At 44.0% G+C, this 18,768-nt stretch overlaps 1 protein-coding gene across 3 annotated transcripts in view; it reads right to left on the reverse strand.

Annotated features, from left to right (window-relative positions):
* The window catches only part of LOC138480763 (titin-like), a 557,826-nt gene that overhangs the window by 330,732 nt on the left and 208,326 nt on the right, over positions 1 to 18,768 (reverse strand). For all 3 annotated transcript variants that reach the window (XM_069612496.1, XM_069612497.1, XM_069612498.1), the window contains exon 6: positions 9,598 to 9,945. In XM_069612496.1, coding sequence (XP_069468597.1) covers positions 9,598 to 9,945 — 348 coding nt within the window. The remainder of the gene's footprint in view (positions 1 to 9,597; positions 9,946 to 18,768) is intronic.

Below are 18,768 nucleotides of genomic sequence, written 5' to 3' on the forward strand. Positions count from 1 at the left end.
AACCAGGAGAGCATACATGAAACATAGGCCGACTAATCCTTGGAACATGGGTGTGTCTGCATGTGAGATTGGATCTGGTGGGAGTATATGACTCTATGATGGAAATACCTGATAAGTGTTGGGGGTAGCCCTACTTATAATGATGACTAAAGTGATCACTCTACCTAACGTGATGCGAGTAGCAAGTAAGTGAAGCGGGATCCATGTCATTTCATCGACAGCAATTACTTCGAAATGTTACTTCTATTGTTTTATTTTTTTATTTGGGGGGTGCCCCCAGCTCCCCTTTCCCTTCATCACTACCCCTACCTAAAACCCACCCACCCCCTTTTTAGCACTTAACCCATAAATACCCATATTTTGGAAGTATTTTTGAAGTAATTACATCATAGTACATTGCCACGAAGTAACTACTGTAGAGAAAGCAACGGGATAACATGAAGGGAGTCGATATAATGAATGTTCTTGGCAATATGCTGTCAATGTCAGTATACAGAGTGAGAGTCACAGGCTTTAATCAATGCTTATGTGGTTGGAGTTCCTGGTCATATGAGGGCAATATTCAACACTCCTTCACCCACATACACATATGGCCCTGGGCACATTCAGTAAAACGCACTGTATCAGCCTCTCGAGCATCCATTAATAACTTGCACCAAGCTCGACATTTATCTAATTCCTTGATATTGTTTATGATTTCAATGAAAAGGAGCATGCATATTAATTTAAAATAATGTAGCCAATATTGTGCTGACTTTTGTGGCCATACATGGTGGGCAGCTTGCAGAGAACACATCGTGCCCGTTGTTTTCTATTCTGGGGGCCCTGTGTGGGTAATTTCTGGGATAGGCACATACAGTTCCCTTCTCTGTGAGACAACCTCTGGACCATAAAATGCTCCATTACTGTTGGCACAATGGTGCCAGAATCCATCACTACATCATAATCGGGGTCTCATAAGAATAATATATATATTATGTGTTGCAATATATGTCATCCCCACCAATTAGGTAATGTACACCTCATGATTTCAGATTACATTTCTGGAAGACCAAGCTGGGAGGAAATATTCTAGGAGGTTTGAAAAGCATGTGTTGGAAATAACTGAAATGTGCAATGAGCTTGGAGTATCTTTTGATGTCAAAATGATGGATCCCCTGTGATGCAACATATTAGAATTAATTCTAAAACAACCTTTCTAGGTCTTCATCATGTTGATAAATAAGCCATTGTTGGCCTTTTGCACCCAAGTTGGATGGGTATTGATTGAAAATCCTGCTCTGGTGCGGTGGGACAGGGAGAGGGGAATTTAAGTCCTGTGTGTTACCTTTCCATGGGGTAGAAATGATAGCGGTTTGTGGAAATGCTTTTCGAAGCCATTTATCCAAAAATACTGAAGCCATGACGTGGCAAGCAATATTCTCATTTATTTATTTATACATTTAAGACAACGCCCATACCCAAGTATCATGCCGTTAGTACAGCATAGAGGTGAGGAAGCAAAATACAGGACGGTAATGCAGAGGTTCACTTTATTAGTATGTTTTTGATTTTTTTATTTTGATTCAATTGGTTTGCAAATTTTTTCCAAAATCCTCCAAGCAATACTTTTCGTTAAACCTAGTTCCAAATTAGGTAGAGATGTATTGGATTAGCTAGAAACAACAACTTTTCCCTCTTCGAAGTTTCAAAATGACTGTATATCCAGGAACATTAAAAATGATGTCACTCCGAACACACCTCGTCTGTTATTTCCACGGGTCAAAAAGTCCCAAAGATTGTCTACATCCAAAGTTCTGAAGTTTTCCAGTGGATCTGTAAGGAACCAAGCTCTTTCTCTTTTAAGTTCTTCACACTCAAGCAATAGATGTCTGCTGGTTTCCTCTTTATGGTTTTCTTTGCAAAACCGGCATTTGTTCGATTTCACCAGATTTCGTATGGCTAAGATTTTGTTAGTTTTAACCTGGTTTAATCGAAATCTTAGGATGGATCTGCTAAGCCTTTTATCCGGGAATTGCTTTAGGCACCCTCTGACCTTGTTGAGCTTCATTGGTGTTGACGAAAAGCCTGCAGTCAGAGAATACCTACTGGCCTCTTCCAAAGTGTTGATCCAATCAGCCTCAAACAGTTTCTTCGAAACTTTGTTTGGGTTTTGCACCAGTGTTTCCACGGATAAGTCCAGATCTTTTAATATATTCAAATTCAGCTGTTCCATTTATGCAACATCTGGTTTGTCCCACCATCAATCTCCCTTTTGATTAAATCCAGGACTTTGGATTCGGGAACGTTAATGACTTTTCTGTATAACATTAGTGTTGCTCTCATTTTGATTGCCAGCAGAGATGACAAAGTTCTCTTCTAATTAGCGCCATAGGTGTAGATTTCGACAGCCCCAGAACACCCCTCCAGAAGAAGCTTTCAAGTTTCACCTAGATCGAATTTGGTGCTAAAGGCATTGCATCCATGCCCTACGTCAGAGTTGTAGCCACCTTCATCTTGAAAAATCTCAGGATGGGAATGAGGGAGAACCTGACGTATTTCCTGTTGGCGGCCTTTGCTTGTGCTGTTAGGTTTTTTTAATTTACTCCACAAGAAATCTTGCATGGCTGCTTCCTGTCTGTCGTTGTTAATCAGTATCCCCAAATATTTGAAAGTGCTCGCTTTTTCCAAGAATAGGCCTTGACAGCGCCATCGAAATTTGAGTGCTTTTTTTGAGGGTCTTCCCATTATCAGGATTAATTTTTTTTCCTTGTGTAGTTGTAGATTGTTCTTTTTTAAGTAAGCCACCAGGTTATCAAGCTGCCGTTGCAGACCAATGGTGGTAAAATCCATCAAAAGTATGTTGTCGCCATATAGGAGTCTTGATATTTTCGATCCTCCTAACGGTGGTGGAAAATGCCTGGCTTCACTGGATGAATCTCCATAATCTGCTATATAGGCATTGTATAACGTAGGATCAAGGGGACAGCCCTGGTTAACCCCTCTAGCAGTCTGGATTTCTTCAGACAAGCGGCCCTCTGCGCTAAGACGTACCCTTACAGATGTGTCTTGATGTAAGGCTTGTATCAGCTCCAAAATAGAGAGTGGGCACTTTTTTTAATTCCTGTTCGGTCCAAAGGTGATGTCTAGTGACCTGGTCAAAAGCTTGGACCAGGTCAATGAATGCCATGTAAACAGGGGGTCCTCCCTGTAGGACCTTGGCTTTCATAGAGTTCAGCAGTAGAATATTCATTATAGTCCCTGAGTTTTTTACAAACCCATTCTGAAAAGGATCTGCATATTCTGCGATCCGCATCCAGTTTTGGAAAGCGTCCAAAGCCAGCGAGGCGAATACCTTCCCCATCAGGTCTAAGAGTGAAACAGGTCTATACTGGTTTGGATCGTCCGTTGCTCGTCTTTTGAAAATGGGGACGATGGTTGCTTTTCTCCAAGATTGTGGAACCACCTGGGCGATGTTACAATTTGCAAAGATCTTACTCATTATGTTAGCCCATAGCTCTGGATGTTTTTTCAATTCCAGATTGCAGATCCCATACGGACCAGGAGCCCTTGAGTTGTTTAGTTTAGTAATTTTATTTAAAATCATCTCTTTATCAGAGGGGATGTTCCACTGGGATTTAACTCCTATTTCGCGGGAGCTAGAAATCTTTTTCTGTGTCACGCCAGCCGATATCGGGGCATAGAGAGATGCAAAGTGCGTTATCCAACGTTCTTCTCCCACGTTGTTTTGTATTTGGTTGTTCACCTTTTTTGATGAGCCCTTGATCATGTACCTTTTTTTTGGGGGGGCGGGTGTCCCCCCAAACCAGCGTTTTTTGGCCAAAAACCATGAATTTTACCTATACCAAAACCTCCCAAAAAAAAAGACATTCAGTCTTTTTTTTGGTCCTTTTGACTCGAATGTATTGCATTCGATCCTTTTGTTTTCAAATTAATGACTGGACACCGTTTGTGTCTGTAGTGAAGTAGCCAACTCCTGTAATCGTTAAAAAAAGCTTTTTTCCACCTCACCTTATTTTCAACTGTTTTTGCTTTATTAAAGATTGTCTTAATTCTCCAATGGAGTTGTCTTTTCCCAACTAGCTCCAGATTGTACTGGTGAGGGTAATTTGCTGTTATTTTGGTAATTCTCTTGGTGTTTGTGGTATACCTTGTAAGTAATGGCATGTATGCCAGATTACTCTTACAAAGGCCTGCTGATATGAAACCTTCCTTGGAGATTTGCTTGCATTGGCTTGCTATTTGGAGAAGTCCCTTTTCTGTGATCTTAACGTGAGTGCCTCCAGAGGCCACTGTTATTTCCGGGCAAGTAGAGAACTGCTGGAGCCTCGGGTGCTAGGCATTCTGTAGTGAGTAAGTTGTGATCACTAAACGTCATACAGACAATCTCAAAATTAATATTCTCCGGCAACAAATCCTTTGAGACGTAGACATGGTCTATCGTTCCCTGTTGGATTCCTCTCTGCCAGGATGGGATCGTTAAGTTTATTTTGGATCGCATCCAATGGAGGCTGAGCATGTCGCGAGCTGTCATAAACTCTTCCAACAGGTGTCCGCGCTTCCTCACTGGCAAGTGCTGGTCTAGATGTTTGGCCTGCAATCCTATGCCCTCGCAGGAAGCATTGAAATCGCTGTTGATTATTGCATAGTGGGCAAAATTTTTGGCATCAACCTCATCCAAGATTATTCTCATCTCGTTAATTAATTTGTCGTGCGAGGTTACTTCTAAATTTTCTCCAATTTCTGTGTTTGACAGCCCACCCTTGCTTGTTGCCAGTTTAGAATCATGGCTTGGACCCAGTATGGCGCAGACAAGACTTCGAGCAGATCGATGCCAGACCCTGCTTTTATTGCAGTCAGCAATTTGGCTGTGGGTCACCCGATTGATCCTTTTCTAGCTGCGTTGAATATTAGATCGAACCTTTAGACATCAGCCATGTCTCTTGTAAGCACAGTATGTCAAATTGGCCTAGGTTGACATCTGTTGTCCTTGTAAGATGCTCAAAACCCCGACTGTTCCAGCAGCCAAATTGAATCTTCTCTCTCAGTTATAATATTTCAACCTTCCTCTCCTTCTCCTTTGGGGTTTGATGACCTCTTTTCTTCAGTGATGGTGGCTAATTTTTATGTTGAGGTTCAGACGGAGTCTTTGCCCATGTCCACAATTCTAGTTTCTTTTCCGTCACTCCTTTAGCTCTCAATAGCAGTGTGTCTTTTTTAGTTGGAGTAGGCGATCTCATTATTCGGGCCCTCACACCGTCCAATCTATCATCCTCACGAGATTGCCTGTTGTCTCTCCCCAGGTCACGATAATGAATTTCTGCTTCTTTTCGGTTCCCTCAACCTTTATCTTTATGAGGGGAATGTAAGTGTACCATGTTGCTTATATAGTGTACATGTGGACAGTCTTTAGTTTTAGGAGTTGGATTTGATCCTCCTTGCTCCCTGTCGCTATGTCTCATTTTTTCGACATCTTCATTTGTCGGTCCAGTGACTTGTCAGGTCATAGCCCAAGATCGATAAGCTTTCTTTTTCTATCATCAACTGGTGGTTGATGATTTTAGACTTCAGATGTAGGTATAAGGAATCACTTCTCCCCGAGTGGCAGGATTCCACTATCCACAAGTCCATATTCTGCATGTGTCTTAGACTTGGTATTTGTGTAAGTATTTTTAGGATCGTTCCTCTATTCAGAATTAATCCATCTGCTCAGTGGTGCACGTGTTTCATTTTGAGGATACACACGCTTTTGATTCGCCTCTGAGAATTTTTTGTTCTCTATCTTCATTTCGAGGCACTTTTTCCTTAATGTGCTGCTTCTGTTTAACTTCAGTGGCAAAATCTTTTCCAGTTTTCCGTGGTATGTTCATCAGCAGGTTTTATTTTTTTAGACCCACTGTTCCAATCATACTTTGTGTGTCTTCTTCTCTCAGAGGTTCGGTCATCATTTCTCCTAGTCTTCTCAGATTTATCCTCTTTTTCATTTTCCTTTAGGATTTTTGCCTCCTTTCCAATTCCACTCATGCTCTTATCTTTGTTACTTGTTGGTGTATTATCCATCGGAGAGGGTAAATCATATATTTGGACATTCTTTGCTGGCTCCATACTTGAGGTTTTGATCTTCAGTCCTTTCTGCTTTCCTTTTCAGGTTTCCTTTCGTGGGAGTTTCTGAATCTGATTCCTCAAGCGTATGCGTGCTCCAATCCAGTTGGTCATCCAAAATCAGGACCGAGGGATTCAGAGCGGCTGGTTCTATGTTTTACCCTGAGGATTTGTGTTTCTCAGATCTTTGATTCCCATCGACTGAATTCTTAGTTGTTGGAACTGCTGGTTTATCCATATGTTTGAAACTTCCCTTTGAGAGTGTTTGATCTTCTATTTTTTGCTGCTTCTTTCAAGCTTGATTTGGTGGGTATAGAGACAAGTGATCTCTGTTGATTGAATATGCCATAGGAAAAGACGTTTGTGTTGTGATCGATTGCAGAGATCTTAGATCTATTGGACACTGAGCTTTTGGTAAGCGAAGAGGAGTTTCCTTCTTGGGCTGGTGCTTCAATGGTTTTGCTGCAAGTCTGAAGAGTTTGCTTTTTTGCCTCTTTAATGTGTATTATGGCAATTATTGGTGCTATAGGGTCGGGTGAGTGCACCTGATCCATGGCCGTATTTCTCAGGTTTTGTTGGTCTACCCTCGTAGAAGGTTCTTTGCTCTTGTTAATTATTGGCTCAAAGGTTGTTTGAGAGGACTTCTCCAACCTCTGAGAACAAGGTCCGACAGCTCGTTTAATAACGTCCAGTCTATTCAGAGATCTCTCTTCTTCTTGCCTAAAAGAGTGTTCAATCCTAGATGTCAAACTCCACTCCGTCCCTACCAAAAATCCTTCCAAATAATTCAATTTCGTATTTATCACGGCTTTGAGTGAGGTTTGGTTTTGCAGGTTGTCGTTGATACTCTCATATAGCTTGCTAAAAGGGGCAAGTGCGATTGTGACCGTAGACATGACGTTAAGCAGATCATTTTTGTTTGCAGGAAGTCTTGGAGCAGGGGTTGTTGGAGTTCACTTAATCTTCGCATCTGGATTGGCATCTGCAGCATTTTGTGGGCGTTAGTGCACCCCGTTTCACTAATCTGACCTGCTTTTGTTGGGGTCTGCCCCCTTGTTGTTGACGAGACCGCTGTATTCCCACTGGATTCATTGACTTTTCACGTTGCGACAATGACCCCACGTAGAGCGGTCTTTCTATCCTTAGACCAATGGACGCCACTGTCGACCTTAGGGGTGATGAAAGAGAATTTAAACAAGGCGATTTCTTGTTCTTCATTGACACCTCAGGGGAGCTTTCATCCTCAGAATTAGCCCTGGAGCAAGGTGGGGGCTACAAGCTGTCCCCCCGCAAGTGCTCGACTGGAATATCAATCCCATTTTTTTTTACCACAGTGCCATCTAAGAACTGGGCTGCTCCTGTTTTTCTTCTGTGTTCTTATCTTTTCAGTTTCTATTGGTTAGTGGTAATTTCAGATGGCACAGTGTGTGTTTCTTGCTGGCTAACACTTTCAAGAATTTCCAGGTCCGATATTTCACTTACTAAAATCTCTTGAGGCCCTTTTTTCTTCTTAAAAAATGTGTTTAGGGATTTCACACTAATAGGCAAATCTGGTATATTTGTTTTGGGAGCCTTAGGTCTCGAAGTCAATCTTCTTGTTATTTTGCTTATATTAAAGTGCTTGGCCTTCGGTTGTTGGTACGGTCTCGCTTTGGAACTTTCCGTATGGTTTTCTCCTTTCCATTCATTCAGTTGGTCGTCATTAGGATCACTTCCGTCTTCTTTTTGTTAATCAATCGTTGGTGACATTAAATGTTTTGAAAAGGCCCGCCTTTTCGGGGTAGTTATTTGAGCGGGTACCTCACTCCCTGCCAAGTCCCAGGAGGTTTTTCCTTAGTAGGGAGTGGCTTAGCAACTAGAGTCTGTTCATTACGTTACATGTCATTTATTTCATTATTAAATTCGATGGTGCTTGCCGGTTCAAGTTCGTCGGTGCTTGCCGTAGCAGTGACAGCTTCTGACTCAGGGTTCTTTAAATCCTCCCTTACTGGTATTGCGTGGATATCATAGCAGTTACTTTTATGGTATTTACGTTTTCTGCTATTGGTATTTCCAAGGTGCTTTTGTTCATCACATCAATACAGCTGGGGGGCGATTGTGTGTCCAGCTGTTTACTGATGGTATCTAGCTCACCGCCAGCGGACATAGGCTACAAACTGCCACTGTTCGCCCCATTGTTGAGACTGCAGCTAAGCTCCTTACCCATTGGAACTGCAGTCTTTTCCGGTACGGGAGGTATGGGCAGCGTTCGCATGTCGAACACAGCGCCAGCCTATTCCAAAGCTGACACACTAGTTGTGGGTGGCGCAATCCGCGGAGTTCCTTCCTCGCGAGCACCGCCCAGCCCTCCCCACGTCAGACCTGGTATGCTCAGGGGACTCAGCGGACTGTCAGCAGCGTCTGTAATTCTCGACGGCTGCTTTGAGACCGCAAGCTTCTCCACCCATTTCTTGCTGTTTGCTTTGGAGATCACGGATTCCTTCGGCGGACGCAGCACACACCTGTGTAGCTCTGTTTGGATCTGTGGACGGGGCTGATGCTGGTAGGTAAGGCGGGAAATGGGACAGGGCAGGATGTTGGGGAAGGGCAGAGCGAAGGGAAAAGACCCGTGGAAGGTAAAAGAGAGGAAAGCAAGGGAAGTGGTCATGGGAGGATAAAAGGGATAAAAGGGATAGACGCCGTACCTGCCGAGCCTGCAGCGGCTGTGACTGTGGCCTCGCTCTCCGCCTCAGTCCTAATGTATGCGCAGCTCTCCATCTTTGATCTGTACCTTTTGTTGGCTCTCTTACAGCAGCGGATGAAGAATTTCTTTCCTAAATGGAGGCAGCAGAAAGACTCTGGGCGGCCACTGCCAAAGTCTGCTTCACTCTGATGCTCACTCCACGGCCGCTCCGTGGCGGGAACCAGTAAATATAGGTTTGTCCTCTGATTTAGGTAAATGGAGGCAGTAGAAAGACTCTGGGCTGCCACTGCCAAAGTCTGCTTCACTCTGCTGCTCACTCGTATTTGTCAAACAACCAGGTCTTGGTAAGTTTTTTAAACTTGGTAAATTCATTGTATCCAGCATCTAGTATTTCCTACACGTGGGTCTCTTGGTGCTCAGACAGGATGGCTATCTTCCCATTCCGCCCCAGACATTTTCATGCAATGCCAACAGCAGGGGGCAGCAAATTGTCAAATCGTACGCAAAGATAAGAACATCCTAAATCTGTCATGTTGTAAAAACATTGCATTGGATGCAGAAAGGTGGATGGACAGGCAGGGTAAACATAGTATAGGTAGTCTTCCTACTTACTCTTAAACCATCTGTACCTACTGTTGTTGGTAGAAGGAGCTTATCTAGTAGAATAACAGCTTGTTTTTTCTGTGATTCACGTAAGACTGTAGAATTCAATACACAATGAAGATAGGCTTTCTCGAAATACAGCCTGAAATCCAGTGTGTGATATTAGGTACAGTCAATGAGACTGAGGGTACACATTGTGACTTTCTTACCTTTCAACACATCTAGGTGAATGTTATCTTCCTTGAAGGTCAGGCCTGAGGTACTTTTTAAACCAAACGTCACTTTACAAGTGTACAGCCCCCTATCGTCGGTCTCGAGGTTCAGGATCGTGAGAGACACATCGCCCTCCTGCAGGTCCTCTGGGAGGCTGAGTCTACCTCTGTACTTTGTTACAAAAGTGTGATCCCCTGTATTATCTCTTTCAAAAATTCTCCTTCCGTTGTAAAGCCAAGTGACGGTGTGCGGCGTGTGATCTGCAGGTGGATAGGAGCACGGGAGAACCACTGAACGTTTCCATGTGCCGGTAACATCTCGCTGCACAATCTGATCATAATCAGCTGTAAATGAAAACAAAGCACAAACTATTAGTCAGTCATACATGTCAGCATTATTAGTGAAAGATATAAAACACATACAAAAATGGTTCGAGAATCTTATAGTGTGTGAAAAAGTCTGAAAGAGAAAAAAAAGCATGAGAAGTGCCAGAAAGAGCAGACACTAGACTTAAGAGGAGTCTTCTTTTATCAAAGACCTGTCAGGGGTGGGCTTGGGAAGGGAGGACAGGGAGAATGTGCACTGCAGGCTATCTGGGCTGTTGCTCTCTTGGCCAGAGCTGTAACGTGCAAAAACAAATGATTGAAAAAGGTAACATTTTTCAGAATCCAGCCTTCCTCGATGGATCCGAGTACTGCAAGACCTGCTCAGCTTTTGTGTAGCTGCGGCGTGGTTTACGTCTTCAATTCAGTAATGTTGTAGAAGTACCTGGGTGGTCCCTACATGAGATCTCCATATGGGGTGAATTAGAGGAGAACAGCCTAGGCACATGGGCGTGTCCATACCGCCCAGCTGCAATTTAAGTACTTAAATGACGGATTATATGGCACCAGGTAGTAATGTCGGAACCACTGTGGATCGTACACCATTGGATTGTTATGATCCTCATTAGTTTATCACAACTATTTCTGGCCAGGGAAGTAAGGGTCCATATGTAAATAGAGTTTGCACTCAGTTTCTTTCCGTAAGAATGTTTCACCTGTGTTCTGGAGAATTTCTTGATGATTGCTGGTTAGTTTACAAAAAGATTTTAATAGCACAAGGAATTGCATCCATGGATGATACTGTATGGATGGTGATTATAGAAATCACTGTTGGCTTGCTTGTTGTACTCACTTTTGAGTGTAGTTGAAACCCATACAATATGAGGTAACGTTTAGGTATTAATTATTAGTAGGCTATAAAGTAAGGAGGTCCTTTGCTCGTGGGCACATGTTCTTATGAAATGCTGCCAGAGAAAGTGATCACCTCTATTGGTGATATTTCTGAAAATCCATCCAATTCACCACCGGCAGAGATGGTGTTTCTGGAATAAATCTGTAGGTATTTCAGAAATCTCTCAACACTCTTGAGGCTCAAATCAGCAACCGGGTTCCATCCGATACTCAATCACATTATATCACAAGGTGAACAAGAAACCCACTTTTAGTAACTGTTTATTCAAAAACACCTACCACTGGCTCCCACGAAAAACAAACTATCCCTATGTGTAGCATATTATCCGAGAGTGCGGTGGTGTGCCACCGATCTAGGCTCCACAACAAAAGCACACAATTTGTATATTATTGTCAACTTTGTACTATAAGCAGAAGATTTCTCCAACCAGAAAAAAGGGGGACGGTGGTTTTAGTATGTGCCCAGGAGCAAAATACAAAAAGGTTTCTTAAAAATGACTCTATGGGTGAATCGCTGGGAAGTATGAGCAATGGATTGATAAAGCTTTAGTATATATTCCTACAATGTATTGAGTTTTGTCTCTGTCAATTGATTCCACATGGAAAAGGATAAATTATGTTTAAAAAAATAGAAATCACTCTTTGGCAGTGATAAAGGATGGAATATGTAGGGGAGACGATTCCTAACTTTTGATCCCCCTCATCTGTACCTAAGGATGTATTTGATGTGTTTGCATCAATTTGCCTGTGGCTGATTTGGCCGAATTTTTTTGTGGACATTTTGAATGCAAATATATGCAGGGGAAACCCCTGTAGCCCCCCCCGATCTCCCTATATAATTTATTATTACCCTTAACCCACCAATCACATGTATTCTCGTTCAAAACATCTGCAAAACATTCGGCCAAATCGGTCGTGGACAAATCGGCCCGGTCAACTTGGGTATTACCGTTCCTAATGGAGAGCATAATTCCTCAGCTAAAAACATGAGAGAAAAAAAGAGAAAAACATTATAACTCTTCTCAAAAAAGTGGGCCATCTAAACATATAACCATGTCCCCTCTCCAGATTGACTGGTTTCAGAGACAGATAAAACTTGTTTTAAAGTTGCATTCTTTAGTACCACAAATAAATCTTGCTTAAATAAATGTGCATATTGTGGGATGTTTTTACCCATGCATCCGAGCCCTACCTCAAAACCTGTGAAGTACTGGCATTGAAAACATCATGATGGCCAGAGCTTCCCAGAAAATGCCCAGGGAAATGCATGAAGAATAGGCTGCCACCCATTTTTGCCGATGTTATGGGCACAGAAGGGCACTGCCTAAAACCGCCATTGGACTACCCACACAGTAGCCTGAAACCATTGGGAATGGCAATGCTGATTGCCAAAAGCAACCTAGAACTGTGGGGAATTCATTTCTTAAATCCCAAAAATGGTTGCATTACCAGTACTCACCACTATCAGAAAGCCGGCGTTTTAAAACAACACCAGACATTTATGTAAAACTGAATAAATGAACCCAAATCAGGCCAAAGAAAGACTTACTAAGAGGTGGATACAATGTAAAGTTATATTCTGAAGTGACTTGAAGGTTTATAACAAGACTGGCTGAGCTGTGGATTTCAGCAGTTTAAGTAAATTTGGACTGAAAGACACTAAAAATCTAAATGTTTAAAAGAAATGAGTGACCTACTTTTGAGTGTCACATAGGTTTCAATTGTTTAAATGTCATAGTTTTAAACTTAGAATCAGCATTCTAGCTGCATATGTAAAAATGGTTAGTTTTATTTGAATGCAGAAAACTGGGTAACTAAAAGTGACATTAGCTGGGGCCTGGCTTAAGGAACTGAATTCTGCCCACCAGCTACCCCCGACAGGAGTTGAGACTTGCACAACAGCTGTGTTCCCAGGCCTAGCTGCCTTTTGCTGTTCCCACCAAAAGGGATATGACACTTCTCTGATTGAATTACCTGGGCTCTGCAGGAAATTGAACAAAGCCCTGTCCTGACTCAGGCAAATGTTTTATTGGTGGGAGTCGTAAATGTGGCTTCCTCCTGGAAGGAAAGGGGAGGAGCACTGCCTGTGAGAGCAAGCTGGCTTGGCAGAAAAGGAAAAACCAGAAATTCAACCCTGTGCTGGGGGCCAGAACATAACTCTAAAAAGATGGATCATTCATAGAGCGGACTTGTGAAAATTTTATAAATGATACCATAATTCTTGTGATTTTTCTGCCCACATTTTAAGAGGTTTTTAGAACCGGTGGTATGATCTGGGGGCAAGCTAGCAGTTAAGAGGGTATTACTTAAAATGTATGCATGTTAAAAATCTGACACTTCATCAATTAATGTCCATACTCCTTGCGCACATGTGTGTAAATTTGGGTTAATGTCCGATATTGCAAAACCAGTTAAAAAGTGCAAATGTTGCCATTTCTCAATGCAAGCTCTCAGGAAGAGCAGATTTGGACAGGGTATACCTCCTGTGATATGTGATGGGTGCATGTAATTTTAAACAAATGTGTACCTGTGCAAATATGTCTTTTGGGTCAAAATATAGATTGTGTGTAATTTGACAGGGGTGGGTTCTCTGTATCATAAACAGACCTCATCATGATGACACTTCATTTCATTCCCCCAATCAAGGGGAAGAGGATGAAGTGGCCAATGACAAGTGGAGAGGGGTAGGGTCTAGAAAGCTAGCCTTTCCACCCACTTTCAAAACACATAAAAGCAGACAGTCAGGACAGATAGGGACATTCAATTCCATTTGCTGCAACGCGCTCTGCCGGACCACACAACATCCAGAAGATACTAGATTCAACACTTAGACTTTAAAACTCCAAAGAACTTGATTCAGAACTCAAAGCAAGGGCCTAAACCCACAAACTGAGAACTCTTCTCAGTGGGCCTCAGCATCCAGCAAACCTAACAGCGATAGCAGCATCCAGGAGCCGTGCAGATCAGCGCTGGGCCCAGAGAAAGCTGTGCAGAAAGATCCAGAAGCAGTGCTGTACCCAGAGAAAGCAGAGCAGTATCCAGAACCAGAGGCAGAGCACAGCTGACCCAGACCGCTGTTCGCAGAACTAGAGAGCTGACCCAGACGCTGTGCGCAGAAACCGTCCTTGGCGAGTGAAGAAAACCTGTTGACCAGATCCGTGGCGAGGCCCATTTATTTCAAAAATATATTGTGAGTACCTAGCAGAACTGTGCAGAACCAATCTCTTAGTTAAAATAATATAATTCAATCTATTTTAATCTAACCAGAACTGTCTCCTAACTGTCACCTGTCATTTGCAAAGCTGTCACCTGTCATTTCTAGTTGCTAGCTGTAACTTGTCACTTTGAACTTTTAAAATTTCAAATCTGAAAAACGACCTTTACCATATCGCTCATATCTCCGTGACCGTTTGTCTTAGAGACTTGCAGTAACTTTCCTCTGAAAGCTGGGAATCTTGGCTTTTCAACTGACCTAGAAAGGCATTCCTATTCCCTATACTTTTGCCGCAATCGCGAAAAGCGCACTCACGAATTTTACCGCGATTTGCAAATTTCTCCACGTGTGAAAACAGCAGCTTCCTTGCTTTCATTTGCCAAAAATTTGTTTAACCTGCCAATCATTCCTAGAACATTGCTAAAGTAAGCCTGAACTTATTTAAACCAACTAATCCTCAACCTGAACCTCCAGAGGGAATTAAAATCATTTTAGCACATTTTCCAATATATTGCTATCACATTTTAAAGCATTTTGAGCCTGTGTAAAACTCATATCTATTCTCCTCTAAGCTTGCTGGGAAACTGGAACTCTGTATTACATTGTGATTGTATACCTGAACTGTGTGCTCTTCCTTCCATCTCCCTACATTGTATAGGGGGGGTGAATTGCCACAAAGGGAAAGTGATTACCTTGTCTTTTGTGAAACCATATCAGTTTATCTTCTATACTGCATTTCATTCATTCAACCTTGCATTTCCTTGAACCCTATAAAGCATTCTCTACCACATTATTCTTCTGTCCCTATTTACCAGTGTGCTACCTTATCCATTTCATGTCAACTCCTTAGTGATTATAAAGAAGTGGGCTAGTGCCAGATTCTCTGTTGTTAATCTTTATCATATCAGATTAAGTGTGATATTCAATTATTAATTTATTATAAAGTGTGATATATATATATTGTTTAAATTCTCAAATAAACCTTTTAACTTGCAAAACAGAACTACTTCTTGGCTCAGTGGGGTCAGGGGGATTCCAAGAGAGGGGTGTTATATAGGGGTAGTCATCCAGAACGCATGAACTGGACATAAAGATATATCAATAAGGGTTTCCATTCAGTATCCCAGACTAGGCATTGACTTAGCTGTAGTGTTGAATTGAATCCTCTTACAAATTGGGGGCTCGTAGCCGGGGATTCCGGATTAGATCTATCACTTGTGCAGATTAATACAGTGTGCCAGCTGACCAGATACACATATCCGGTCGGATCACCACGCTGTGTTACGCTGTAAAGCACTCCTCAAAGGAACGCTCTAAGGAAAAGGTCTGTTTTGCAAAAATAAAATACAAACTTCTGTAAGTCAGGAAGGAACTCAAATTCCAGAATGACGACCTTGGTAGATATGAAAATAGCCAGAGAGCACTTCTTACATAAGCTATTTGTGAGAGGTGAGTGGACTCATCAGGACCAGACGGTCTGGTTGCAAGCAATCGCACCCCAGATCACTGAAACAGGGTCAGATACATGGAGATACCAGGGTCCCTTACATGTGGCCCTGAGCGAACTATATATGTCCTCTAAGGCCAAGGATGAGCACAACAAAATTGCCAGGGTAGCGGCATATTTATATTTACATATGGGAGCCATGCAGGACAAATGTGCTGAAGGCCAAGATCTGGCGAGTAGGCAACTGCTGGCATTACAGAAGACCCAATCCGATCTGGACTCTTCTGAGCAGAGGCTGCAGAGGAGCCAGGAGTCAGAAAATGATAGTAGGCAGTATATCATTAAAATAAAAGAGGACATGGATATACTGCAACAGGAAAAGGCTGACCAGGATACTAGATTTCTGGCCCTGCAGAAGGAGCACCAAGACAGTTTGGACTCCTTACTGCAGAGCCAGAAAAAGCTGGAGCAACAATTAGACTTTAACAGGGCATGCACGGAGCAGGTAGCCACCCTGCAAAGTCATCTAGATAGAGTGAAGGCAGAGAGCAACAAGCTGATTTTGAAAGACCTGGATACCCAGGCAGAGTTTGATGAAGAACGCCAGAAAGCTGGTGCCTTTCAAAGGCAGAGGGACGACCTGGCGGCACAAATGCAGGCTCTTAGTCAGGAAAGAGACGCCTTAGGCCAGGAAGTCTGCCATTTAAAAAGAAAAACAGAAGAAAATCACTTGGCCCTCCAGGGGGTGGGTGACCTCCAAAAAGAACACCAGAACTTGTTAGAACACACCAGGAGGGTGGAGGATGCTCTGGCAAGAAAGGAGCAGGCCAATAGGGACGCAGCTCAGGAGGTAACCCTCCTGCAGCAAAAACTGGCCCAGTGCTCCAGGACCAATCAGGAGGCACAGAGAGAGAATGAGGCTCTCTGCCAGCACAATGATCGACTCCAACAACAGGTAGCGATGCAGGAGAGACTGATAGAGTCTAGTAAGGCCTTAACTGAGGAACTGAAGGCGCAGGCTCTTGCATTGCAACAGGGAGCAGGGGCGGATAGAGATGAGGTTCGCTGGGAAAGAGAAACTCCTGAGCATAACCCCAGGAGCCCTAGTACCAGAGGCCTTTATCTCTCTCAGTCCCTGGACTCTGCCACCCCCATGTCCCCTGGCGCACATGAGCACAGGGCCACAGGGATGGCAGATTACTATCCAGCCAGAAGCATGGGGCTCATAGGCCAGTACCACCCAGGAATGGAGGGGCGGGCATCCGGGTATGGGCACCCAAGCACAGTGCAATTTAATGGGGAACCCCAGGAGAGTAGGCCCATTAAGGGCATCCTGAAAATCTCTGCCCAGTTAGGTCAGTGGGGGGGTACCCATCAAATCCTGGCAGCAAGGAGGGATCTGAAGACTCCTCTGAGCGGTACAGGACACAGGAGACCAGGTCCCCACATTCTGCCAGCCATTCCCAGGCTCGCAGAATCCGGGAAAACCTGGAAGAACAGACGGGAACCTCTGGGAGCAGTGCCTCTGAGTCAGAAGATGAATGGACCAGGGTTACCCGTACCAAAAAGGCCAATAAAACAAAAAGGGCCTTGCTTAAGGACCCCTTAAAGCAGATTAAGGCAATCAGGAGCGTCATCACGCCTTATCATAAGAACGCCAATTATTCTGTTTGGGAGCACTTAGAGTTGTTTGAGCAAATGATGGAGACTTTCCATTTGAAGGACAGCCAAAGCTGTATTCAATATGTAAAGTGGACCTTCTCCCCGGAATACTCCAGTTTCTTTGCGGGGCTGGAGGACCAAAATCATTTAAGATGGTCCACCTATAAGGCGGCCATCTTGAAACATTTTTCTACTCATAGAAATCCTCAAGAGGCTCGCAAGGCAGCCTACAATTTACAATGTGGGGAAGATCAGGCCCCACAAGAATTTGTGCAGGAGTTAAAGCGTGCTTTTGCACAGACCACAAGAAGGGCGCGCACGGATAGCAGAGAATTTATAATTACGTTTTTCCATGCCTTGCCCAAATACATAATGACCCAGCTCGTGAGGGATTTTCACGAGAAAAGATCTTTAGACTGGGTCATTGAACAGGCGACCCGGATCTATGAGGTGCAGAAGCCCATAGAAAATAAAAGCAATACCCAGAAAAATCCCAAAACCAACAGCACCCCTGCTGCTGCCAAGGTGGCAGAGGTAAAGGTCACACCCGTTTTGGATTTGGAGATGGGGGGGCCTAAAAACCTACCTGCACCTAATAATGCTAGGCCCAGAAGGTCCTTGGGCCAGTCACAGACAGGGAGCCAGGGAGGCAGCCCCACAAATGGGGTCCCTCGCTCTCCTGATTATGTAAGCCCCCGTTACAAGGGAAACAGACCCATCCTGGGTTATGTGTGGACTCCTCCAGCCCAAGGGGGGGGATCCAGCCAAGCACCTAACCCAGAGAACCTCCCTCCCAACTTCTCACAGGAGGGCAGAAACTCACCAAACCCTGGCCAGAACTTCTTTCCCAGGTATCCACCCAACTTCCAGCCCCAAAATCCTCCACCCTTCTTTCCCCAATTCCCTGAGCCCAGACAACCGAATCCGGGAGAGGGGAGGCCAAGGGTGGAGGGGTATCCATATCTTCCCAACCAGGGGTACTACCAAAGAAGGGATAGCTACCCTTCCCGGGATCAGCCCAGGGGAGAAAACAGGGCCCCGTATCAGCCTGAGCGGGTTTCCCAGTTAGAGCGCCAGGTTCAAAACATGGCGCGGGATCTGGGTCACATACTGAGGGCTCAGCAGAACCCTCAGATTGGCATGCCGGCGCAGAACGCACCCAACTCTGGACCTGGTGCTCCAGAACAATGACGGGGCAGCACCCCGATAACTCACCAGTTCCCAGGGAGGAGGCACAAAGGGAAGGGGGGTGTAAAGCCTTGGAGGAAGCTTCCTTCCTCACTTGTAAACAGCCCCTGGAAACCCAGGAACCGGAAACAAAATCTCTTCCCCCTGAAAGTCTGCCTCCTAAGGAGCAGAGGGGGGTAGGAGAAACAAAAGACCCAAACAGACTCAGTTTGAGGAGGAGGTACAGATCTTCCAATTTGAGGGAGAGGGATCCTCAGAGGATCCTGGGAAAAGGATCTTCTCCTTCAGAGAGGGGGGAACTCCTCCCAAAGAAAAATGGGTCCCTAGGGATGCAAATACAGACTGGGGAGATGGGGAGACTGAGCTACCGCCGCCCACCATCTCATCCCAGAACCAACAGCAAGAAAATCCCCTGGTTCAA

This window comes from Ambystoma mexicanum, chromosome 5p (assembly GCF_040938575.1).
Source record: "Ambystoma mexicanum isolate Mex_15411 chromosome 5p, UKY_AmexF1_1, whole genome shotgun sequence".
Classification (NCBI taxonomy): domain Eukaryota; kingdom Metazoa; phylum Chordata; class Amphibia; order Caudata; family Ambystomatidae; genus Ambystoma; species Ambystoma mexicanum.